This window comes from Rhamphochromis longiceps, linkage group LG15, assembly GCF_057381845.1.
Source record: "Rhamphochromis longiceps isolate RC_006_pf linkage group LG15, R_longiceps_female_GT1.1, whole genome shotgun sequence".
Lineage (NCBI taxonomy): Eukaryota > Metazoa > Chordata > Actinopteri > Cichliformes > Cichlidae > Rhamphochromis > Rhamphochromis longiceps.
Window position 1 is genome coordinate 37,920,905 of NC_140571.1, and position 25,031 is coordinate 37,945,935.

Below are 25,031 nucleotides of genomic sequence, written 5' to 3' on the forward strand. Positions count from 1 at the left end.
TTCTAAAAAGAACATAAAACCACCATGGTGGTGGTGACTTAAATCAGACGGAAGCGCTTTGGCAAGACCTTAAAAGACTATGGAGGATTTTCATGGTTGGAAATCGTCCAATGTGCCTGAATTTAAACAATTCTGCAAAGACGAGTGGGCCAAAATTCCTCCACAGTGATGTGAATGGTTCATTGCCAATCACTTGATTGGAGTTCTTGCTGCTGAAGATGGCACAACCAGTTATTAAGTTTAGGGGAAATTACCTTAGGTAGGTTTGGATAACCTTTTTACCCTTAAATGAAATCGTCATTTAAAGACTGCACTTTGAATGTATTCAGGTTATCTTTGTCTAATATTAAAATCTTAAGTTTGACAAATATGGAAAAAATAAGAACTCGGGAAGGGAGAAAATACTTTTCATGCAACTGTGTCCATGTATCAGTTGTTGCTTTCAGATGACTGTGGCGGCCATTTATTTGGCCTGTGACAGCAAGCAGCGCTCCTGCGGTCACAAAGGTTTTCTCCAGCACAGCAACATTCACGCTGAGCTGCTGAGGCAGCAGGCCAGAGTTCGTCTGATGCCAGGTGGATGGACAGTAAGCGCAGATAAAACAGAGCTGAAGCTACCTAAATATAAGTATTATATAAACTATAATGCGTATTTATATTGGGGGAATGGGATTTTCGCACATAGCTCTCCCACAGACTGTAATAAATAAATTTTTTGGGCAATGTTGTGTGTGCTTATAAATGACAAATTCTTCACATTGAGAATTATCAAAACTTTGCAGGTTTTTATTTCTAAATACAAACATAATAGGCTACATACAAATACAACATCAATGTCTATAAGCAACACCGGAGAGGAACAAGGTCAGAAAGCAACACCACTCCTGCCAAGTAAATTTGGACGTTACACTTCTCCACATGTATATAAATATACTTTTATTATAAAATTGCTCGCGCAGTTTCATTTCTTAGATCTTTTCGTGCCCCATTGATGAGACGTCGCCCTCACTAGCTCGATTGATTCAGAACCAGATTTAAAAATGGGCACTTTTGTTCTGCAGGCTCTTCTGGTGGACGAGATAAGAGAACGTGCGAAGGCCTTTGAACCAAAGAGCTTCAATGACAACTTCAACTGACCTTTTATATTCCGCTCTGCATTGAAAGCTACAATTTCCTTTTTGTTTTCCCCTGTCAACCCAGCAGCCCACTCCCATTTAATGTCTTTGAGCTATATGTGTGATGTTCCGCCTTAACACGCCAGTCTGATGTTCCAGATTTTTTTCTCTAACCTGTTGCTGCACCCTCCCACTCTGTGTCTTTGCTTGGCAACCCTTTACCAGGCCAGCTGCTGCTGCCCTTTCCTTTCTTCGTGTTGAATTCTAATCATTACTTTCAAAGGAAAGCGTCTCTAAAGCTCCTTTATCGAGTGTTTGTACCGGGAGGAGGGAAGCCGTGTCCAACACCCACTCTGACTGCTCCTTTTCTTCTTAACACTTGTGTTCTGCAAATCAGGAGCACTTTCCGTCTGTAACCTGCTTCTTCAAGTCTGGAAAAAAAGTAACGTATGGAAGAAGATGGTAAGGAGCACTTGTGCACTAAGTGCTCTCCTGGAAATGACTGGCTGAAGTCATAAAGGAGGTAAAGGTAAGCTGCTGCAGATGCCTTTTGTTTATAAGTGACTATTTATTATATATTCAGAGGTTTATTTAAGGGTCTACCATTTGATTGAGTCTGTTGATGGATAGTTGGCTGGATGGATATGCACATTTTTGTATTGTGAATTTAGATTTTATTCAATTAATCAACAAAATCATATCCTTAAAAATTTGAAATGGTCTAACTTCTTCTACAACTAAAATTCAACCCTGTAAAAGGAGGAAAAAAAGAGAAAACCAAACCCTTAAAGATACTAATGTAACTCCGAATCTATATCTGTAGTTATATAGCTATAGTGTAATGTAGTGTGTGAGTCTGCTCAGTATTATTATCTGAGGCTTTCTGATTTTGATGCGCAGTAAATAAACATGAGCGGGGGTTCACATCTGCTTGTGACAGATCCTTAGAAAAAACACAAACCTGTGACTGAACATGTTTTTTTTAATCTAGTGTCAGATTGCCTTGAATAACTATTTTAAAAAGCAATAAGTTTTAAAAAAAAAATCTATTAGACTGAATTTGAAGATTTATTTTTGATGAACTTTTTTTCCTTTCATGCTGAACAAATGGCCTCATTAAAGCTAAAGATTCCTAAATGACAGAAGAGTTGTGAAACATCTTATTTCTGGAGTCAGTCGGTATCGATTTCTTTGTGGAAAGTTCATCTACTTAAGTAGCCTATGGTACTTCAGGATTGATTATTTACACCTTATTACTATGCTGTAATTTTTCACAACCACTCAGTTGTATACAATGTGAAACTTGCCACATTAATTTGACAGCTTTAGTTATTTCTCCGTGGTTGTAGTGCAGAACCACCTTCAGCTGAAATAATTTGAAGTAATCATTTATGAGTCTCTCACATCGCTGTGGAGGAATTGTAAACCCATAATTCTTTACATTGTTGAGTCACTTCATTGAGGTTTGCCTTCATTTGTTTTCACTGTGTTCTCTTAAGATCCCTTGACAGCATTTCAGTTGGGTTGAGGTCTGGATATTGACCGGTGCATTGCAAAATCTTGATTCTTTTATTTTTTGTAGATTTGCTGCTGTGCTTGTGATCACCGTCCTCTGAACGATGCTGTTTCTGTGAGACAGAATTTGTCCCGTTTGTCACCCCTCCACCAGCATGTTTGACAGTTGGTGTGAGGTGTTTGTGTTGGTATGCTGTATTTGTTTGTCTCCAATTGTGGTGCCGTACATTATGGCTAAACATGTCTACTTTGGTCTCGTCTGTCCAAAAGACTGAAACTTTCAAAAAAGCTACGCTTGTTCAGTTTTTTCTAATTGTGCACTCTAACGCAGGGAAACTGTCAAACTCATTTTACACTGAGGCCCACATACAGCCCACTTTGATCTTAAGTGGGCCGGATGAGAGAAACTTTCACTTTCTGTTGGTGTAAAGACGTTTAACTACACATCTTATCCCTGACATGTTTAATATAAGATAAAGACGTGCATTTTCAACAGTACATCTCAGTTTTCCTACATGATTAAATTGTAAAATTACAAAAATATTTTTAGTACATCCCTACCCAGACTGTCCTATATTTATAAAACGTACATTTTTGATTTTCCAAAGCTATCCAGTGGACCAGATTGAAGTCATTGCAAGGCTGATTCTAGCCCCCAAGCACGATGTTTGACACCTCTGCTGTAACATTTAACATGCTAAATCAGGCCTGCGCATTGCGCAGTCTGACCTTTGGCACAAGACTGTAGATTATAATGTTCTGTCAACACACACCTGAATACTCCAGACCAACAACCTGCCAAAACATCTGCTTTTATAGAGGTGCTCACACTTACTGATGAGTTAATTAACTGGATTTGATTAAAAGCATCTTTCTGTGACTTACTTTCCAATTGCTATGCAAGCAGTAAGGGGGTAATTAGTTAACATGACTGTATAAGTAAGTCTGACCACTTGCAACATTCAAATCATGTTCACATTGAAATATCCCTCTTCATCTGTCCATCCACCCATACATCCATCATATCTGTCTTCCTGCATAATCAATAATGTTTGAATGTATGAACTCCTTCTGCAGTTGAGTCTTTTCACCACTTCTTGAACTTTGTGGGGGAAAATAAATAAATAAACCAAAGTGATCAGTGTAAATGTTTTCAGTTATATTTCAGGATCTTTGTTTCATTTCTTGGTGACATTTCAAAAATGATCAGTGTATGGTGTCATTTCAGCCCTGCATTGATGCCATGAGGCTGATTCTGGTTAAACCCACCAATGCAACGCGGCGCCTTGACTCAACAGGTGAAGTCTTCCACGAAGGTGGCCATGAGCATTGTACCTCAGGATGCCCATCCCCTCCCATAAAGACCCCTGAGGGGAAGCATGATCCATACAGAGGAACCTCGGTTGAGACACCTTTGACCCCACAGGAGAAAAGCCAGTGCTGTGTCTCATCTTCACCCCGTGAAACATGCAATGGACTCGGCCCTCCAAGAGGTTCAGCCCAGATGTCACCACTCAAAACTCGAAACCTAACCTTATCGCAGCTAAGCGATGAGGACTGGCTGCTCCTTTGTGGCCATGTTGGCAACGCAGGAGATGAGTCGCCCTCAGCAGAAAGAGCAGGCACCAGTGTGGGACATCCAAACCACAATGACAGATGTAGATGTCCCGGTCCTGATGCCTCTAGTTTTCAGCCACAGTCAAAACAGGACAGGGTCCAAGACTGCCTTCCCAGGGTAACAGCTAAGAGAAGCCTTTTATGTTCACCACATGTTCAGCCTTTCTCTCCCAGCAGCCACATTTCAACTACTTGCCAGGTTTTACCACAGCAAACAAACCAAAGTGAGCTTTTGAATCCTGCAACAAACCGTCTCAAAGATCATTTCATGCCTCAGTGCACTAACCAAGAAGGTGGAAAAGAACAGCCCTGCAATCATTATAAACTGAAAGACAGCAGCCAAGCAACAAATTTGTTCAACATTCCTCTAGACTCAGTCGAGTGTAAACAAAAACTCCAAAAGCAGCCTCATCCTGCTGCTGGTGCAGATGTCAACTGGAGAGACCTTTTCGGTAAAGAGCCGCTGTTAGTTCAGCAACAGCGAAAGCAAGAGTTCCACTGCCTGATCGCAGGCGATCAAACATCTGGAGATCCGTCCACCATCTTCAAGTGCCACCACCTCCCTCACGACTCCCTGACAAGCCAAATAAAAAGATCGTCTACACCAGTCGGCAACAAAAGTGTCACATCTTTCTCCATCAGTCAGTATAGTTCCCTAGAGATTCAAGATTTAATGGATGAGAAAACAAGACAGCGACAAAGTCAGGTGCATGTTTTGATTCGGCTGCTTTAAACGTTTAGTTTTCTTACTTAAATTGGAACCATCAAAAGTAGGTTTAGCTAACCTGTGTGTTTCCATACCATGCCAATTCTAACTGAACCATACACTGTAACATGCTTTCAGATATATTACATGCTTGTTGTTGACAGTCTTATTTTATTTTGCAGACAGTCTCTCAGGGGTCTAAAGTCTCCCTTCCTAAACACACTCCTCCGCCTCCCGAAGCCTTACAAAGCAGTGGCATACTTAACGGGGATGCAGTCCGACCCCTGAGCAGCCATGGCACTTTGAGATCTAGTTTTTCAGATCTTCCTTCAGGCCAGCAGCCAATCCAGCTTCTTCACAGTGCCATCCTGGAGGACGCCTTTTCCAAAGTCATCCGAGAAGACTCCAGTAAGACCAACGGTGAGGAAGGTAGCACACCACCGAAGAAGACCAAGGATATCAGCTACAGGCTGGGTCAGAGGAGAGCTCTGTTTGGGAAGCGCAAACAACTGAGCGACTACGCCTTGGTCTGTGGGATGTTTGGCATTATTGTCATGGTCATCGAGACGGAGCTGTCAAGGGGATTTTACACCAAGGTACACTCAGAGCAGAAACACCAGTGTCTCCAAATAAATGTGTTTCAACAAACAAATGAAAGCGGCGTCAACATAGTGCCATTAAAAGTTTTAACTTTGAGGGCCCCCTAAACAGTTTTACTCACAGATGGTCTTCTTTTTATTAGTTTAATAGTTTTGTGTCATTGTCTCTACCATTTACAGGAATCCATGTATTCATATGTTCTAAAAGGCCTGATCAGCATTTCTACTGCTATTCTGCTGGGACTCATTGTGATGTACCATGCAAGGGAAATCCAGGTATGAAGAAACAAACCATGACTTTGCCAACATGAGCTGCGTTATCATTTGGATCAGATAATTCACGTGAAGTAAGGAAACTAGTCTTAAAACCCCCTGAATTGGAGCATTGGTTTAGCTCAAGGGGTTGAGCAGACAACCCACATACCTGAAATCTCCCCAGAGGCCATTTACTACGTGTCTTTATCCAAGCTCTTCTCTCCACTATCCTATAACGATAAAAGTTAAAATACCCCCAAAAATATATTTAAAATTGTCTCTTTGAGAAACACCAGAAGATAAAACATTCATTTTCATCTCGTCAGAATTATCCAAATTAAGAAAACAAAACAAAAAACTGTAATCCCAACAAAACGAGTTCATCACTCATTATTCTTTCATATTCACGGTCTAGAAATGTTGCTACTTTTCTTCAACAGCTCTTCATGGTGGACAACGGGGCTGACGATTGGAGGATAGCAATGACTTTTGAGCGACTTGTCTTCATCGTGTTGGAGCTCCTCATCTGTGCCATTCATCCAATCCCAGGGAAATACGTGTTCACCTGGACGACTCGACTGGCCTTCAGCTATGCAGCATCGGTGGCATACGCCGACGTAGACATCATCCTCTCTGTGCCGATGTTCCTTCGCCTCTACCTGATTGGCCGGGTCATGCTGCTGCACAGCAAGCTGTTCACAGACGCTTCCTCTCGCAGCATCGGTGCACTCAATAAGATCAACTTTGACACTCGTTTTGTCATGAAGACCCTAATGACCATCTGTCCTGGCACAGTGCTGCTAGTCTTCAGTGTGTCCTGTTGGATCATTGCTGCGTGGACAGTGCGTGTTTGTGAAAGGTATCTTAAAGGTTTTTGTTTTTTTTTAAAAATGTGTTACTTAAAAATCATCAAGAAGATTTTCAGCGTTAAACAAATGCTGGATAAAAATGAAAGAAACTTAAATCAAGGGTAGTCTCTCCAGCTTTAACATAAACTGCTTTTACAGACAGGTGTCATGTTTAAATAGGTATCACGATGCACAGGAAGTAACCAGCACTTTCCTTGGAGCAATGTGGCTCATCTCCATTACCTTCCTGTCCATCGGCTATGGGGACATGGTCCCTCACACCTACTGTGGAAAAGGGGTTTGCCTGTTAACTGGAATTATGGTGAGTTTTATACCAACACAGTGCACATGTAGAGAAGAGGCAGATATGCAAATCACTCACAGTGATTTTTTTCTGAATAACCCCAATTAAATATCTGTTTAAAAATCCTTTAAAATCCTGGCCTACGTGAATGATTGGTGTGGTTTTTATACTAGCTAACTACTAACTAATAACACAGTCATGCTAACACTTCTCTTCTTCTCATCAGGGAGCAGGTTGTACAGCCTTAGTCGTGGCCGTTGTCGCAAGAAAATCAGAACTCACCAGAGCTGAGAAACATGTCCACAACTTTATGATGGATACCCAAATCTACAAAAAGGTGTGTTCTTACACATGCAGTGATTGGACTTTATTTTTAATATTAAGACTACATGATCAGTCTTAAAAGTAACAGCACTTTCTCTTTTTTAACCATATACACTACTGCGCAAAAGTCTTGAGCCACCCTCAATTTCCTCCAATTAGATTTTTTTTAAAGTTGCTCCAACGAGGTGATTCCCAACAATCCCAACAAGGCGATTACTGAAAATTTGTCATGTCTTAGCATGGTATGAAGTGTGAACTTAAGTTTTTGGGATAACAAAAGAACAAGTGGTAGGCCTAAAAAACAAAACTAACAGATGAAATGTATCTCAAAGCAATGTCTTTAAGAAATAGGGCAAAAATCTAGGAAAGAGCTCAGGTGATATTCATCTAGCCTATCATCTAATCATCTACTTTTAAGTGAAGCCTCAGAAATGATCTCAGTAGAAAGGGGGTTAATTGCAGCTACCCGTAGAAGTCTTTCTTGAGGAAGAGAAATGAGGAGAAAAGACTGAAGTGTAACAAATTTAACAAGAACTGGACTAAAAATCAGTGGAAACAGATTTTATGGAGTGATTAACCCAAATTTGAAATTTTTGATTTAAAGTGTCATCGATATATTCAGCAGAGGTCAGTAGAGAGATACAACAGTGAGTGTCCACAGCCATCTGTTAAGCATAGTTGAGGCTCTGTCATGGCTTGTGGCTGCAATTCAGCCAGCAGTCTTGTTAAAACTGATTGAATTATGAAAGGCAGAAAAGTACCATCCGATTTTGATACTATCTGGAAAGCATGTGATTCATTTTTCAGCATGACAATGATCCCAAACACAATACAAATGCACTAAAAAAAAGTGAACAATAGAAGTGGAACAATATCATACTTTGGCCTCCTCAGAGCCTGGACCTCAACATTATTGAAACAGTGTGGGATCATCATGATAACAAAAAGCAGCCAACATCTAAAGGAGAGGTTTAAAAGTCTGTCAAGAGGCCTGGAGAAATATTTCTAAAAGATTCTCAAAGAAGATGTGAGAAAGTTTGCCTAAAGCCAGTTTAATCTCTGTTGTAGAATTAGCATTGTCATACTAAATGTTGACTTTTCAGGTCATTAGAAATGTACAAACTCTGTTTATTCTTTAAACACTGCATTTCCGTGCAGGTTTTCACAGAAAAACATAAAGAAATGAGGGATTGCTCAAGACTTTCCTATAGTACTCAGGCTCATTTTAGTTTCTGTTTGACTTAAGCTTCATTTATGTCTCTACATTTCTGTTTTGCCTTTCCATTGACATACTTCCACAGATCAAGAACACAGCAGCAAATGTGTTGAGAGAGACATGGCTCATTTACAAAAACACAAAGCTGGTCAAGAAGATTGACCATGCCAGAGTACGCCACCATCAGCGTAAATTCTTGCAAGCCATCCACCAGTAGGTATCGTTATGCCACCATCAGGGGTTTCAGTAAATGCTGTTACAGTTTAATTTGTGGCTCTGGATTATGTGAATTAGGATTTACTGCATGTTGCATTTATATTATTGTAGCACAAATGTGACTATAGTTTTGGTTTACAACTTTAGACTGCGACGAGTGAAAATGGAGCAAAGGAAATTAACTGACCAGGCCAATACAGTTGCTGATCTTGCAAAGGTTTGTGCAAACGTTTTTATTTGCCTCAGTTTTACTAATATATAATAGGAAATTTTACCCTCTGACTGATGCTGAGAGTAATTTGACACAAGGAATTGTAATTTTTATCCAGTATGAACCACATTTTGCCTCTTTTTCATTATCTTTTCTGCATTTTATGACTTTTATAATAATCTAAACAGTGAGAAACCCTGACTTGCTTATCTCCTGATACTTGAAAGTGACCTCAGCATGTTGGTGATGATTTCAGACTCAGAACATGATGTACGATCTGGTATCAGAGCTGCAGCATCGAAGTGGTGAGCTGGACAGTAGGATTGTGGCTCTGGAAAAGAAACTGGACTCCATCCTTCAATGTGTGCAGTCGCTGCCCGTTGTGCTTTCTCAAGCAATAGCAAAGTTACAAAAGGATTTCCTGGATGACTTGGCTTGCCGTGTACACTTCCTATCATCCTCCCTGAGCTCTGAGTGCTGCTCAGTGCCGGCCAAGCAGCTTTGTCCAGGATCCACTGCACCGGAGACACCATACAACTGAATGGCCGTTCCTCAGTGCTTTTCCTTTTAGTGTGCAACCGTTTACAATACTGGGATGGACTTTTTCAACAAGAACTCTGCTACGTGTTTATGGAGTCATACACATTCACTCCTGGGAGTTGCAGCTGCACCACCAGTGTAAGGGGAAGACCCTTTGTAAGGGGACTTTAGAGGAAAAGGAAAAACATTATTCCTTCATTTCCTCTCCCAAGAGTGGGGACTGTGCAGAAGACAGAGAGATGTTCATGAACGATTAAGAAGTGAAAAAAAGTTTTTTTTTTAAAAAAAATGCTCATTTTGTTTATTAAAATTAAATTCTAAGACACTCAAATAATCTAAAAGAAAAAAAGCCCTGCATTTCATGGGACACTGTGGTAGTCTCTCTGTGCTTCTCATACGTGATATAGTAAACAGCTTCTGAAGATTTTTAAGTGATTATTTTCAAAAAGTGGCTCAGCATGGGTTTATTTAATGAACTAAACATTTGTAAAATGGAAATCATTACAATGAAAACCGATCAAATACCATGAATAATATTTACTCTAAAACTAATCTAATGACCTGGTTCACAAAGTTTTCTAGAAGCATGTTTGTCACACTTAAATATTTCAGATCATCAAATTTAAACACAAATAGAGACAAAATGAAGTTCCTAAATCAAGGTTTTTATTATTCAGGGGAATAAGTGTGGTGTATCATAACTTTGAAAAGCTGAGTTCAATTTCTCCTGCCAAACCCAGGCCTGATTATTGCCACACCTGTTCTCAATCAGAAAATCACTTAAATAGGATCGCCATTAGTGGGAGTGGGTGGCCAACCAAATTTACCCCAAGAGCGCATCTGTTGGATTGAGTGACGACTCGTCCAAGAGTTGACAAAAGACCACAGAACAACATCCAGAGAACATCAGGCCTCGCTTACCTAAGTTATGGTCAGAGTTCATGACTCCACCATAAGAAAGAGACTGGGCAAACATGGCCTGCATGGCAAAGTTCCAAGAAGATACCTCTGCAGAGCAAAAGGAACTTTTGCCAGAAAATATCTCGATGATCCCCAAGACTTTTGGGAAAATACTCTGTGGACTGATGAGGCAAAAGTTAAAGATTTTGGAAGGTCTGTGTCCCATTACATCTGTCTAAAAGCAACACCGCATTTATGAAAAGGAATATCATAGCAACAGTAAAATATGGTTTTAGGCCTTTTTGCTGCCAAAGGGTCTGGAAGATTTGCTGTGATAAATGAAACCAAGAATTCTGCCATCTACTAAATCATCCTGAAGCAGAATGTCCAGCCATCTTTTTGTGACCTCAAGCCTAAGCACACTTGGGTTCTGAAGCAGGACAATTATCCAAAATGCACCAGCAAGTCCACCTCTATATGGCTTTGGAGTGGCCTAGGCAAAGTCCTGACTTGAATCTGATTGAGATGCTGTGGCACGACCTTAAAAAGGCAGTTCCTGCTCCAGTATGGTTGAATTACAACAATTTCGCAAAGATTAGTGGGCCAAAATCCTTCTATAGCACTGTAAAAATCTCATTGCCAATTACTGCAAACACTTGATGCAGTTGTTGCTACTAAGGGTGGCCCAACCAGTTACTAGGTTTAGGGGACAATAACTTTTTCACACAGGCCCATGTAGATTTGGTTTCGCTCCCTAATAATAAACACCTTCTTTTAGAAACTGCATTTTGTGTTTACTCATGTTATCTTTGTCTAATATTTAAATGTTTCAAGATCTGAAACATGACAAAAAATATTAAATCAGGAAGGGGGGAAACACTTTTGACACCACTGTAGGTATATAGACTAAATTTGATTTAAAAAGGGTAGAAAAGTTTGTTGACATTATTTTAAAATATTATTTTAAAAAAAAAGATTTTTCCTCCCTGTAATCATACTGATCCATTCCATAGATTCTCAAACTGTGTCAATAGTGGTTGCTATAGCAGTGCAACATCCCACTGAAACCAGCAACTGGTGGCAGCGCAATGTTGCTGAAGAGGGAATGGGTGCAAATGCAGAACAGAAATGAGCTATAAGAGAAAGTTTAAAACACCTGTGACTACAGTACAATTCAAGAACTAGGGTAGTAAGTAGGGTAACATTCTGACCTCTTAAATGCAAGATTTTATCTGCTTCTTTTAGAGCAGTTGGCTTTTAACTGACTGTCGTTATCACAAAGTGCAAGTAAAACTTTCACCAAAAATTCAGCTTTGTATGCTGGTGTATATCTAACACTTTTCACATTTCTGGGTCTTGTGGCAACGCATCTTAGATTTTTAAAACATCTGTCAAAATAAAGAATCTTCAAAGTAGTCAATTTTCTTGTTTTTATCACATTCAAAGGAGGAACTGGTTCCAGTTGTGTTAACTTCTGCTTTCTGTTTTTTTTTCCATGTATAGTTTCAGTTGCTTTGCTCGTGTTATTTACTTGTTCTGCTGGTTGTATTGTGTTTTCCTTATGGCTTGCTTCACTTACCACCCTTTGTTTTTAAAAAAAAATCCCCCCTCCCCCCCTTTCCCCTAGCATAGTGGGCCCTTCTCTGTATGAAGTTTGACTGCGGCTGCGTAGGTTCTCACCAAGTACTCTGGTTTCCTCCCACAGTCCAAAAACGCGTGGGTTGGGCTTTATGATTCTAAATTGTCTGTATATATAAATGTAAGACTCTGTGTCAGACTGGCAGCCTGTCCAGGATGTACCCAGCCTCTGCCTTGTGATAGCCTCATCCCCCTACAACCCTGAACTCGTTAAGTAGAAGAAACTTGATGGACAGAAATAATTATGCCCGCTACTGACTGGAATTTATTTATATTTCACATGTATTGTAGTTTATTTTGCAACCTGCACATAGTGCTTTTTTTTTTTTAATAGAAATATCTAATATGTGGTAATAAAGATATTTGTCAGCACTGCATTTTTTTCCATCTCATTTATTTAAAGTGATTAAAAGAGATTTGGGTTAGACAATAAATCGTGCCTTAACGGGAACTAGGAAAAATAAATAATCTTGAAACATTAAAATAAATACTTTTAATTGACTATTAAAGATTGACGTCATGGCCATATACACAGATCAGTTGGTCAGAAGGTGACCTCAAACGCATTACTCCATACTGAACAAACATAAACCGCGCTTTAGGACGGAGTTTATTGCACAGTGGAGGCTATTTACGTGTCAAGTTCAAAGGCAAACAAACAGCATGCCTCAAGTGTGCGCAAAAGCACATATTCCTCCCACATACACTTGTCATTTTCCATGCTTTCAGGCGCTTTAACTGAGTTGGTCTCATTAACTTTCGGCTCCCGCCAAAATGAGGGGGAGGTATCTTAATTGCACATCATTAATTAAGCTGAATCATAGGAGTCTAACGGGTGGTCTGCTTATTAAAGTCCACCAAAAGGTTCAATGCATTTAGTTGATTAGTTTGAAGACTGGAAACTATTTCTAAACACAAATACGAAGCCGTGATAGTTCAGACACAATCAAAAAGCTCTATCAGTGAAGTTGTTTACCAGAAGCACCATCTGTCTCTCCGGGATACCGGTTTTACATGGCGCCGAATAATCTCGCGATAAATACTCGGAGGGCAGTTGTACTCACGAGATTGTCGTTTCGCGCGCTGATGATAAGATCCAGTCACATTCCAGATTGACAGCTCTGTTACCCAATGGACACGATGTGGTTAGAGGAAAGTAGCCAATGGTGAACCTGAAGTGCGAGAGCAGGCGGGATATCAAAGTCTTGAAGAATAACTCATTGATCAATCTCCACCAAGGCATAGAATTGGTCGTGCCATCCCTTCTAAGGAGTTAATTGGGGAAAACGTGCACGTTTTCCCTCAAAAGTAAATTTCTTGTTTTTGCTTGGACGGACAAACAGGTAAAGTGAATTTCAGCGTTTTTTAATTACTTTTTAAAAATTGTTCTCATTGATTTAGTCACCCAGTTGCTAGCAAACTGAGGTTAGCTAACTTGGCAAAGTCCTACCTCCTTTCTTTTTGGCTTATTGCACCAAGTTACTCAACCAGTCAAGTGTAAACGTCAAAATTAGTCAAATCTGATAATCTTCGGGACAGTATTAGAGCTATTGACTGTACTCTGGCTTCCTTTTGCTAATATAGTATTTAAAAGCTCTGCAAAATAAATTGTAACGTGGTTTGCTTTAAGCACTGATATGGGTGGGCGATGAACTTGTGAACTTTTAACTTGTTATCCTTCGGAACGTCCACATAATCTGCAAAAAATGTGTAAACCGAGTTAGCTTTGCAACTTCACTGCTTCTCTTTAAGAAAAACAAATAAGCTAACGTCGGGCTGTTTATTTTCCTGTGTGGCTGGATTGGTGTGGCGTGACGTGAATCTCATTTTCGTCAGCATCGTTTAAACGTATTAATTTGCGCAGGCAAAATGGTACCCCTTGGATGGGAACAAGTAGTTTGTTTTCGAGGTTTTGACTTATGTTTTGTTGACTGCGGCTGGTTTATTTCGAGCCAGCAGAGCGAACAGGATCTCAGCTGAGAGCGCTGAAGTAAACGCGCAACCCCCGCTTAGCTGGCCCCTTGCTGTTTTGTAACAACAAAGGACGACATATGCGGATAAAAAGCCACTGTAGTATTATAATAATCGGTTTAAAAGTACATGCGAGTTGGTATTTAGGTATGTTTCATTGTCAGGGAGCGAAGGCACATTGTTGGCTAGCGCTCCCTCGCGTCCGGATGTGCTTTTAAAAGAACTGGGAGTGGCCTACAGCTTAGTTTCCCGCACTGTATTTAAATCAGCCCGTTCCCTCCCTTTTCTCATATTCTGTTGAAGTGACAGTGCTGACAGCAGTACAATGCACTGAGTAGGGAGGGGAGACGGTCATATTTCTGCTGCTGGAGACCGTTTCGTCTTAACTTGTTGTGATCACTAAACAAAAACAGCCAATCCTAGGGATGGATTTTGCAGATGTAGTGTTTTGACAATCTTCCACGCAGAGCTTTTTACGATGCAAATTCTGAATCACTGCAACTTTCTCAGTTAGATGAGAATTTGATTATCATATAAACTCGTGAAAAAAAATATTCAGCAATGCGAAAGCAAACAAAAACGTAACATACAGTAAGAAAATCAATTAATATTCAGAAATAATTATGAAACAAATTTTTATATGACTTGCGTAATCTAAAGCACAAGTGATACTGCATATATATATATATATATATATATATATGTATGTGTGTGTGCGCGCGTATTTATTTATTTTAGGGGGCAATGGTCCTGATAAGGAAATACTGAATGGTAATTTCCATATATGCACAGAACATGATAAGATAAGATAAAACTTTATTAATCCCTCGGGTGGGTTCCTCTGGGAAATTCGGTTTCCAAAAGCACAGCACCGACAGAGGTTACAGAATTTTATATATATATATACACACACATATATATATATATAAATACAGAGATAGTTATATTTAAAAGGGGAAATGGTGGGGTTATTGTTTAACTTTACAGCAATGTATTTAGCAAATGAATAAGGTCCTTACTATGTAGAAAATGCCAAATTTAACAGCACCATCTGCTCCACTGTTTGTATTCTGCTACATGTGCTGCAGACAGTTGTGATCAATGTAAATAGTCTCTGGGCGCTCTCTGCTGGATAAACGAAGTAGTTGCGTTGATTCCAAAAATGAGCCCAATCATATTTTTGGTTCCTTATCTTATAACATATTTCTTGATATAATATATCTGTTATATGCTGATATCAGTCTGGCTGTTGTCTGAATAAAGCTCAAGTTGATGATAATTGTCTGTCTTCTGATATGTTATACAAATGCACATATCAACAATTTGGTTTAGAGCAAACACATTCTTTATTAATGAATGCAGCTAGCAGAGAAAATGACTGTCATAATTTTTTTTTCTCCAGTGAATGGTGAAACCGAAAGTTTGGTTCACACCTTCAGATCTTTCTAGATAAAGCTCAAATATGTACCATGTAGTACTATTCACTATGAAATGCATTTAAATACAAATGATTAGCAGATATGTTTTGGTTTTTCATTTAAACTTCACTGCAGAAAAAACGAGCATGGCACTCCTCTCACATTTCTATTTGTACTATGACAGAGTGTGTACTACTGCTGGATTAAAAGATGAAATGAAATCTTTCAGGAAAGACTTGTTATTAGTGTGCTATTGAAAATAACTAGCTATAATGGGAGTGGTGTTTGATTGTTGACACAGGGCAGCTGCAATGTGGATTCAAGTCCGCACAATGGATGGGAAGGAAACCCATCGGGTGGATTCCCTGTCCAAACTCACCAAGGTGGACGAGCTGCGTCTCAAAATCATGGAGATCTTCAAGGTGGAGCCAGAGAGACAGAGACTCTTCTACCGGGGCAAGCAGGTGAGCCAGCATGGTTGGTGTTAATAAATGACTTTATTACATTTTAGTGCAGTAGCTGAAATGATCTCAGTGATGGTTGTAGCTCAATTGTCAGCCCTGCTTTAGCATTTAGTCACAGACAAAATGTAAAATGCTATAAATGATATCTACAATTTTTTTTTTTCCTGTTTATATCAGATGGAAGATGGCCATACTATATTTGATTACAATGTAGGCCTAAATGATATAGTGCAGCTGCTTGTTAGGCAGCAGTTGCCCCCTGTTGATGTCGTCAAGAGCAAGGACAAAGAGGCAGAGCTCTCAGACTCTGATTCTGGCTGCGGCTCAACCCAGAGCGAGTGTGACAAGAGTTCGACTCATGGCGAGACAGAAGGTCAGACGGCGGGAACCTCTGCACAGACAAACGCCCCAGAACTCATCGACCCTGGATTTGGACTTTACAAGGTATGCGCTAAAGACTGTGGTCACATTGAATGTGATGTGTATTACTTCCTGTTTAAGCCAGCTGTGGTAGGGTGGCGATACAATGTAGAACTGCTACCACTGTGATGTTGATGTTTCTGGCTACAATCTTAAAAAAAGTGATAGGGATTAAGAAAAAACAAACTCAAAACACAATGCAAAGAGAAATTGGATAAGATAAATTGGGAATATGTAGCCCGAAAAAGTCGTGTAAGCAATGACTACTCCAGATGTTTGTTTAAAATATATATATATATATATACACACACACACACACACACACACACACACACACACACATATATATATATATATATATATATATATATATATATATATATATATATATATATATATCTTTTTTTTTTTAATATGCATTCTGTGCTTTTATGCAATATTATATTTTACTTTATCTTATCAGTAAGAGACTTCTGGATGCAGTTTAGGATTTGCTGTCTTCACTTTCCCTCTGATGTGATTGTGATGGTCTTCCAAATTGTCTACAAAAGTAGGCAGTTTGGATGACATGTGCATGGAGTGGATGGAATGAGTTCTGTTGTCCAAGCTTCAAAAAGGGCAGCGTGCAAAGGTTTCATTTTTACAAGACATCAAATGAGCCACTTTGTAGTGAACTTAAACTATTTTTGGGTGGGGAATAGTCAAAAGACATTTTATGAATTATTCTGAAAAAGTGACTGCAGTTTTAAAGTGTCAAAAGTTTGCTAACTCTTGGTGTGTGTGTGTGTGTGTGTGTGTGTGTGTGTGTGTGTGTGTGTGTAGATCAATGAGCTGGTGGATGCAAGAGACTTGAACATGGGAGCATGGTTTGAGGCCCAGATTGTAAACGTTACCAAGACTACAAAGACGCCCAAAGAAGAGGCTGCAGAGGCAGAGCCAGCTGAGGATATACTGTACCATGTCAAATATGAAGAGTAAGAATCATTTTTCGTACTAATGACTAATTTTTTTTTTTCTTTCCCCCCATCACATCACTGTATCAACGCAGTATTTGTCATGTAGCAGCACAGAGCAGAGTTTCTGTACTAATGGTCATCATTCAGCAGTTTGAGCTCTGATTTTGGTTTTAGTGGGTCAGGTGTTGTAATTCTACAAACCAACTTGTTGCAGCAGTGAAAATGTTAATTGAAAGATCTAAGAAGATGCAGCTAAATATCCTAACAAATACATTGACACGATGTAAGCTACTTTAAAAGCTCTTCTCAAACACACTGGAGATGAAAACTGATGGTCCTGTTTAAATTTGATACTGCGAGCAATGCAGTTGTTACATTGAAGAATGTTTTTTTAAAAAAATTTTTTACGGACTCTGAACTGTAAGTTCTCATTTTGCTCAGTGAGACTGTACAATGAAACAGGTTTTCCCATTTGTTAAATAAGTACAATATATATAAAGGGAAGGCATTGCTCTGTTGATATGTGCCCTCATTGAAAGGTGCTCTTGTTTATTAGATGGCAAGCACATTAGTGTTGGAGGGAACATTCATGTGAATGGTGTATTGGTTCAAACCTGCTGCAATGACTACTGGTCCTTACTATTCAGACGTGTTTTTTATGTTTTGGCCATGCTGCAGCACTGCTTGTCTTTGAATTGCAAAATCATTCATCGTTTTTACTTTCACAGCTATGCAGAGAATGGTGTGATTCAGCTGCTGGCAAAGGACGTTCGGCCACGTGCTCGTACTGTGTACCAGTGGCACCAGCTGGAGCCAGGAATGGTTGTCATGCTTAACTACAACCCAGATGAGCCCAAGGAACGTGGCTACTGGTATGATGCTGAGATCCAGAGGAAGCGGGAGACGCGCACCCAGCGAGAGATCTATGCTAAGATTATCCTTGGGTAAGGCCATCGTTGCATACAAGTTGGAGTTGTTGTGCTTTGTAGCATCTGTTACGACTTGTCACATATAAGAACATTTCACTGGCTGTGGTAGATGATAAACATTTTCTTTAAGGTCTGTTGTAACAGTATCTCATAGTTTGGTTTTTGAATGCCGCAGCAGCAGGTGTGTAGAAGCTAATTTCCTGCTGTGGTATCAGTGGATGCCACTGAAACAATTTTTGACAGTTTAACCAACTGTGTGTATGGTCGTTTGGAGGATAAATGGCTTTCATTAACATTACGTCTGATTATTGTATCTGATATCAAACGGGTTTAGTTTTGTGTTGATGACGACCTAAAATATAACTAACCTTTTTGTACATGCATCGGAAGCTTCCTGTTATCCTCATGTTTGTCATTTCTTTTACCTTCTGTTTAAGCTTGGACAACATGGAAAGCAGGAGGAAGTTAGATTATATTGTTTGACTATTCTAACAGGCTCCTTTATGTTTTTTGTTTAAAATGTAGTGATGCTGGTGACTCTCTTAATGACTGCCGCATCATGTTCGTCACTGAAATCTACAAAATTGAGGAGCCTGGCTCGTTGGGTGACGCCCCTGCTGGATCTGAGAGTCCACTAAAAAGTGGGTTTAAAAACTGCATTTAAAATTGCAAAGATGTGTAGCAGTAGTCATAATCTAGAAATCTGAACTTAACCTTTCACTAAGGAATGTTGCAGAATGAAATGCATAATCAAAATGAATGCAATCTTCAGGATCAAATGGACCTGAGTGCAAGCACTGTAAAGATGATCCCAAAAAGAACTGTCGCTGGTGTAACTGCCACATCTGCGGCATCAAGCAGGATCCTGACAAACAGCTGCTGTGCGATGAATGCGACATGGCCTATCACACCTACTGTTTGAATCCTCCACTCACCACCATCCCTGAGGATGAGGACTGGTAGGTAGATTCAGAAATCCAGCATTCATTTAAAATTGAACAGAGCCACAAAATCATCAAATGTTAGAATGGAAGACTTAAAAAATTATCATCAGTGTGTCAGGCTCGGGTTTACCTTTTACTTTACATTTCGCAGGTATTGCCCAGGTTGTCGTAATGATGTCAGTGAGGTTGTGCTGGCTGGAGAGAAGCTGAAGGAGAGCAAGAAGAAAGCTAAGATGGCTTCTGCTAGCTCCTCGAGCCAAAGGGACTGGGGCAAGGTGAGTGCTAACACAATATGAATCTTAAACTTATCAGCTTTTTTTTTTCCTCATTATGGGAATGACAATTACACATCATAAATGATTTGCCTTATCTCCTATTTTAGGGTATGGCCTGTGTCGGTCGAACCAAACAGTGCACCATTGTTCCATCCAATCACTACGGCCCAATCCCTGGCATTCCTGTCGGTTCCCTATGGAAGTTCAGAGTCCAGGTCTGTTTTGTTTTTTTTGTTTGTTTTCTTTTCCTTCCTCACTTCATGGCTTATCATCGTTTGTGATGACTTATTCCTGTACCTTGGAATAATAATGGTATAATAATAATAACTGTTTAATTTCCCACCCTTAGGTCAGTGAATCTGGTGTTCATAGGCCTCATGTAGCTGGAATTCATGGCAGGAGCAATGATGGTGCCTATTCTCTGGTCCTGGCAGGAGGCTATGAGGATGATGTGGTATGTTTTTGTATGTTCTATAAAGAAAAGCAAAGTAGTGAGAACATGTTACTGGGGGGGGGGGGGGAGCTTGCTGTTTGTTGTTTTGATCAAAATGGTGTCAAATAATACTGCTTTTCAAGTGTTAGCAGTTATATTTGAAAACACTATTTATTTTATGCAATAGCCTGATGAGAAACTTTGTGAAGTTTAGTGTTTTTAATATCTTTGGTGCTTCTTAAACTATAGGATGATGGTAATGAGTTCACCTACACTGGCTCTGGTGGGCGAGATCTGTCTGGAAACAAGAGGACTGCGGAGCAATCATGCGATCAGACACTTACACACATGAACCGGTATGACAAGGCTATAAAAACTTACTGGTGTTAATTTTCAATTTGTCTGCTTAGATCTTCCTTTGCATATGTAAATCATCTGTTTTTGGGCCTCATCAGGGCGCTGGCTCTCAACTGCAACATCCCTGTGAATGACAAAAATGGAGCAGAAGCCAAAAACTGGAAGGCAGGCAAACCAGTTAGAGTAGTACGCAGCTGCAAGGGACGCAAGCACAGTAAATACTGCCCCGAGGAAGGGAACAGATACGATGGAATATATAAGGTATGAAGGAAAACTAGAATTTCTTTTTTGCCTTTGGTAAAAAAATCTGCAGTGATTTCACAATATTGCAACTATTTTAGTTTTACTTGAGATCTTTGTCTTACTTTAGGTGGTGAAGTACTGGCCAGACAAAGGAAAATCAGGCTTCTTGGTCTGGCGGTACCTGCTAAAGCGTGATGATGACGAACCAGCACCATGGACCAGAGAAGGCAAGGAACGTATCAAGAAACTGGGTCTCACCATGCAGGTAGAGATCATTAGATTATATTGTCCATACAATTTTTTTTTTTTTTTTTTTTTTTTTTTTTTTTTTTTTTAAATTTCTTTACTTTTTGTTTGTTTCTTTTCAGCAATGGTGGATATTTTTTAGTCCTGGTGCTGGATAAAATAAACATTGTGTTCTTCTGTATTTTGTTGAGAAAATGAGCTTCTGCATTACTAAAAATATTAAGTTTAATGTAATACACTTAATGTAGCCTTGTAAATAAATGCATTACATCTTAGATGTTTTCAATTCATTAATTACCTGCTGACTGTTACATATTGTTGTAGTGTAAACTAAACTACTTTTATTGTTCCAGTATCCTGCAGGCTATCAGAAAGAGAAAGAGAACAAAAATGAAGTGGAAGAGGAGGCGACACCCAGCAAGGCTAAAAGGAAGAGAAAATCTCAGGGCAGCGGTATGTTGTTTGTCTATGTGGAAGTTGCTAATATCATAACTGTGCTTTGTTTTTGGAAAATGTAAAAAACATGATATTGCTCATGTATTTGACATTGTTTTTATGTAGCAGCTTAACTAAAATTGCATCCTAGAAGCTGCTTATTAATGGAAAATGTCTTTGTTTCTCTTAGAATCCTCAAAGACCCCACCAGCCAAAACTCCTAAGAAAGTCAAGGTAGAGATGTACAAGCTGTCCCAGGAGCAAAAGGCACTCATCAAAAATGACAAGCTAAACAAGAAGCTGTGGGATGAAGCCATGGAGTCACTGTCACTTGGACCGGTAAGAATATCTGTACATTTGTTCAAATTACCACAATGTTTTAATAGTGTTTTGTTGTCGTTGTTGTTTTTTTGTAAACATTTACTGAATTTACTATTTGGGAAAGTGCTTGTATGAATGGGTGAATGTGCTTTGATGCTCAAAGTAGAAAAGTGCTTTATAAAAACCATTCACTTTACCAATATTATTGGTTTGTGTGACAGTTGGCTGCTGGGTGGAACCTCTTAGTGCAACATTTTAAAACCACACTGTGCTTTTGCAAGTGTAATCACTTGCAAATTTCAAACTTATGTGCATAGTAAATGCAACTTGAAATAAGAAGCCTGTGTTCCTCCGTAAAACAAAAACCACTGAAACTGTCTATAAAACTGATCTAATTTTTATTTTTATTTTTTCTGCAGAAATTCTTGAACAAAGTTGAAGAAGTTTTCCTCTGCATTTGCTGCCAAGAAGTGGTCTATCAGCCCGTCACCACAGAGTGCCAACACAATGTCTGCAGGGTAAGAAACTACTAATGTCCCGAATCTAGAGTTGTTGCTCTAATAAATTTACCACTTGGTAATATTTATTCTGTAGTATGTTGTAGAGATCATGTTTAAATTTTGTGTGATAGTAGATACCAGTAACAGCTAAAACTGGTTTATTTTTGCTAGAAATTGGGTCAAGGTCATTTTTAAATGTGAAAATCAGTAAACACTTTATTCATCTCAATTTTCTATCACAGTAATACAAAATCTTCAAGCTTCACAACAATATACTAGGCCATTAGGAGACATGAGTAACTAGGTTGGTTAATCATTTGACCTTAACCTTTATTGTTAGTGTCCAAGGTCAAAGTTGACCTTGGAAAAAATTCCAAGAAATCATGTAGAGTAATATATCAACTGCTTTACTACACACTTTATTTTTGCAATTTGATGCCCAACGATATCCGTGACTCCATAACAGGCCGACATCATCACCTTGTAATGGGGGGGAAAAAAAACAGACTGACTGAAGTATGTTAGCCCTTGCCTTTCAGGGGTGCTCTTGTTACTTTAGCTTTAAACCTTTACATATTAACTTTTGTATTCCTCATAGTTGTCACGTAGTAAGCTACTTAACAGAATAATGTTGTCAAATAAAGCAGAATGCAAAGCATTTATTAGTAATGGAGTTCACAAAGTTTTGTTGCACCTAGTTGTGATATTTTATGGATTCATTCACTAATGGTACCTCCTGTAGCACCATTGCAGGTTGAATTTCTTCAGCTGCTACAGGAGGTACATCCTCTGCTGCTTTCCTGATAAGGGAGCTGATTAGGTTGTGTGTTTAGGTCCTGAGAGATAATTGTTCCCAGAATAGGAAAGTGTCCACTGGCAGCGATGCATGATGATGGGCTGGATTCTTCCTGAAGTCCTGTTATTGCCACAGTTACTTTGAGCTCCTGGTTGTTTTCTCTGCACCAGGTCACTAGATTGTCAGACTCCTCTTCATCAGAGCCTGATTAGGGTGGTGTCGTCTTTGAACATTAGAAATTTGGCAGACTGGCTGGAGGTGTAGCTGTTTGCCGTATGGAGCGAGGTATTATAATGGGGTTTGCTGAGAATGTTGAAAGGCTCTATATGGATGTTTTTAATGAGTGATGTTGTGAAAACTTATTGTATTGCAGTGATAGCATTGATTGCTTTGGTGCTTAGAGTATCTTTTTGATCTACTAACACCTCTGATAAATGCATCACAAATTGTTATTTAACAAAACCTGCTATTGTTTAACAAGAACTTGTTCTACTTTTTTTCCTTCAGGAATGCCTTCAGCGGTCCTTCAAAGCAGAGGTGTACACCTGCCCGGCCTGCAGGCACGACCTGGGCAAGAACTACTCCATGTCGGTCAACAAATCCCTGCAAGACATTCTAAATCAGTTTTTCCCAGGGTACAGCAACGGGCGGTGATCATTGGTGCTACTTACTCAGCCCTCGAGGAAATGAGACGTAAACTGTAAGGGCCGTTTTCAGTAGAGGCAATAAAGAATCAGTTTCTTTTAATATATTCTATGATTATAAAACTGCAATATTTGTGGACTTCAATAATATCATCACCTTGGATCTGCAATGATGTGGTGTTAAAAGATAAATTTAAAAATCCCTTTAACTGGCTGTACCGTTACTCCATTAATACCTTCAACCTCGACTTTTTTTTTCTTTTTCTTTTTTAAATTCCAAGTGCTTCAGTCTATTTCATTAACTAATGCTAATGTTATCCATGATGTAAATTGTATCATTTTAAACTAAATATCTGTGTTTAGCTCTTTTAAAAGAGGATGTTAAGTGGTTAAGCCATTCTGTCCAACTTGTTTGAAGATATTTTTTTTTTTTTTTTTTTTTTTTGTAATTATTCAAGGATTTTATTATCATCCAGTCTGTTCTGCTTTGCTGTGAGGTTGGCCCTCATTTTGGTGCAATTTGTCTTAATTCTGATCACGCAGTTGAGATTTTAAAAAGTTTTTCCTGGCTTGATTACATTATTAAAATCTCACTGTTTCTCTTGGATATAGATGATATCCAACATTCAAGAGCAAACTGACCCAGATCAGTTTTGTGTTCCTGCACTTGAGTCTGAGGCCAAGTAGCCTAGTCATCAGATGTTGGATTTTCTAGCTATACTAGTTCCCTGAATGTTTTGATACAGGAATGTTTCTAGCTGTATATTAAGTTTGTAAAAGTTGTTATGAATTTGATAAAACATTCAGATGCCAAACGTGATAGATTACTAAAGAAATTTTATCCTCTGGCATAGATTTGGATATCCCTTGTTTTGAAAAGATTCACTTTATTAAAGTCCAAAGAAAAAGCAGTGCTTAACCAAGAGTTTAATGTAGAACTCCCATCTATCAAGCTCTCTAGATGTCCCTGACACGTAAATGTATTTGTCTAGAAAATTGTATTTTTCTTAAAGTTTAAAAGTGTACTTTTCATCTTTTTATAATCTTATTTCTGCCATCTATGTAGGGGGTGTTCAGTCAGCCTTTTGTGTCTCCAGTGGTCACCTGTGTTATCTGACCTCATTTAAGGAAAAAACCAAACAAAAACAAAACAGAAAATGCTTGATTTACATGTTAAGGAAATTCCACATGCTGATCCTGAAATTCAACTAAACTGAATTTTACTGCCTTTTGTCTTTTTTATAAATGCAGTTCAGTGAGTTTCAGCAGCAGTGTGTTATTTATCCACGTGCCAGCACTTCGGGTTTTGATGGAGATACAAATATTTGCATAGACTGGGAAATGTATATTTTCTGAAATTGTATAATTTTTTTTTTTGTTTTTTAGTCTGTAGTTTTGATATGTAGTTTTAGAATTGCACATATTTTGTGCAGAATTTTTGTCAATGCATTTTCAGTGTTATTCAATAAAGTAAAAAATTTGACACGTGTTTTTGGGGGGAAATGTTTGGGGGGGGGGGGGGGGCACATATTACCCTTTTCACAGTTTTTAGTTAAAGTAGGAATTTAAATGAAAAACAATGTTCGAAATTGATATGTGACTTTACATTTAATTATAATGTCATGGTGGGAAGCTGTCCTAACACTAACATTTACAATTTAGATATGAAACTTGA

The 25,031-nt window shown here is 39.0% G+C and overlaps 2 protein-coding genes across 2 annotated transcripts; both read left to right on the forward strand.

Moving 5' to 3' along the window:
* Window positions 1-1,507: 1,507 nt before the first annotated feature.
* Window positions 1,508-11,809, forward strand: kcnn1b (potassium intermediate/small conductance calcium-activated channel, subfamily N, member 1b). The gene is made up of 10 exons (XM_085382451.1): window positions 1,508-1,644; window positions 3,859-4,953; window positions 5,136-5,549; window positions 5,733-5,828; window positions 6,248-6,666; window positions 6,836-6,977; window positions 7,186-7,296; window positions 8,585-8,712; window positions 8,863-8,932; window positions 9,183-11,809. Exons 2-10 carry the CDS (start codon window positions 3,874-3,876, stop codon window positions 9,465-9,467), a joined length of 2,745 nt encoding a protein of 914 aa, XP_085238577.1. The 5' UTR covers window positions 1,508-1,644; window positions 3,859-3,873; the 3' UTR covers window positions 9,468-11,809.
* Window positions 11,810-13,200: 1,391 nt separating this feature from the next.
* On the forward strand, window positions 13,201-24,839 carry uhrf1 (ubiquitin-like with PHD and ring finger domains 1). The gene is made up of 17 exons (XM_085382360.1): window positions 13,201-13,347; window positions 15,695-15,857; window positions 16,035-16,301; window positions 17,100-17,251; window positions 17,962-18,177; window positions 18,688-18,803; window positions 18,935-19,121; window positions 19,258-19,381; window positions 19,489-19,596; window positions 19,731-19,835; window positions 20,064-20,170; window positions 20,270-20,432; window positions 20,542-20,679; window positions 21,014-21,113; window positions 21,286-21,434; window positions 21,836-21,934; window positions 23,220-24,839. Exons 2-17 carry the CDS (start codon window positions 15,705-15,707, stop codon window positions 23,364-23,366), a joined length of 2,331 nt encoding a protein of 776 aa, XP_085238486.1. The 5' UTR covers window positions 13,201-13,347; window positions 15,695-15,704; the 3' UTR covers window positions 23,367-24,839.
* The last annotated feature ends 192 nt before the right edge of the window (window positions 24,840-25,031 follow it).

Excerpts from the sequence above, each read along its gene's own strand:
- kcnn1b (XM_085382451.1), top strand. The coding sequence starts at position 3,874 with ATGAGGCTGATTCTGGTTAAACCCACCAATGCAACGCGGCGCCTTGAC. Across the intron at positions 4,954-5,135 it reads CAAGACAGCGACAAAGTCAG|ACAGTCTCTCAGGGGTCTAA; the intron begins GTGCATGTTTTG and ends TTTATTTTGCAG. Across the intron at positions 5,550-5,732 it reads CAAGGGGATTTTACACCAAG|GAATCCATGTATTCATATGT; the intron begins GTACACTCAGAG and ends TACCATTTACAG.
- uhrf1 (XM_085382360.1), top strand. The coding sequence starts at position 15,705 with ATGTGGATTCAAGTCCGCACAATGGATGGGAAGGAAACCCATCGGGTG. Across the intron at positions 16,302-17,099 it reads CTGGATTTGGACTTTACAAG|ATCAATGAGCTGGTGGATGC; the intron begins GTATGCGCTAAA and ends GTGTGTGTGTAG. Across the intron at positions 19,836-20,063 it reads GAGGCTATGAGGATGATGTG|GATGATGGTAATGAGTTCAC; the intron begins GTATGTTTTTGT and ends CTTAAACTATAG.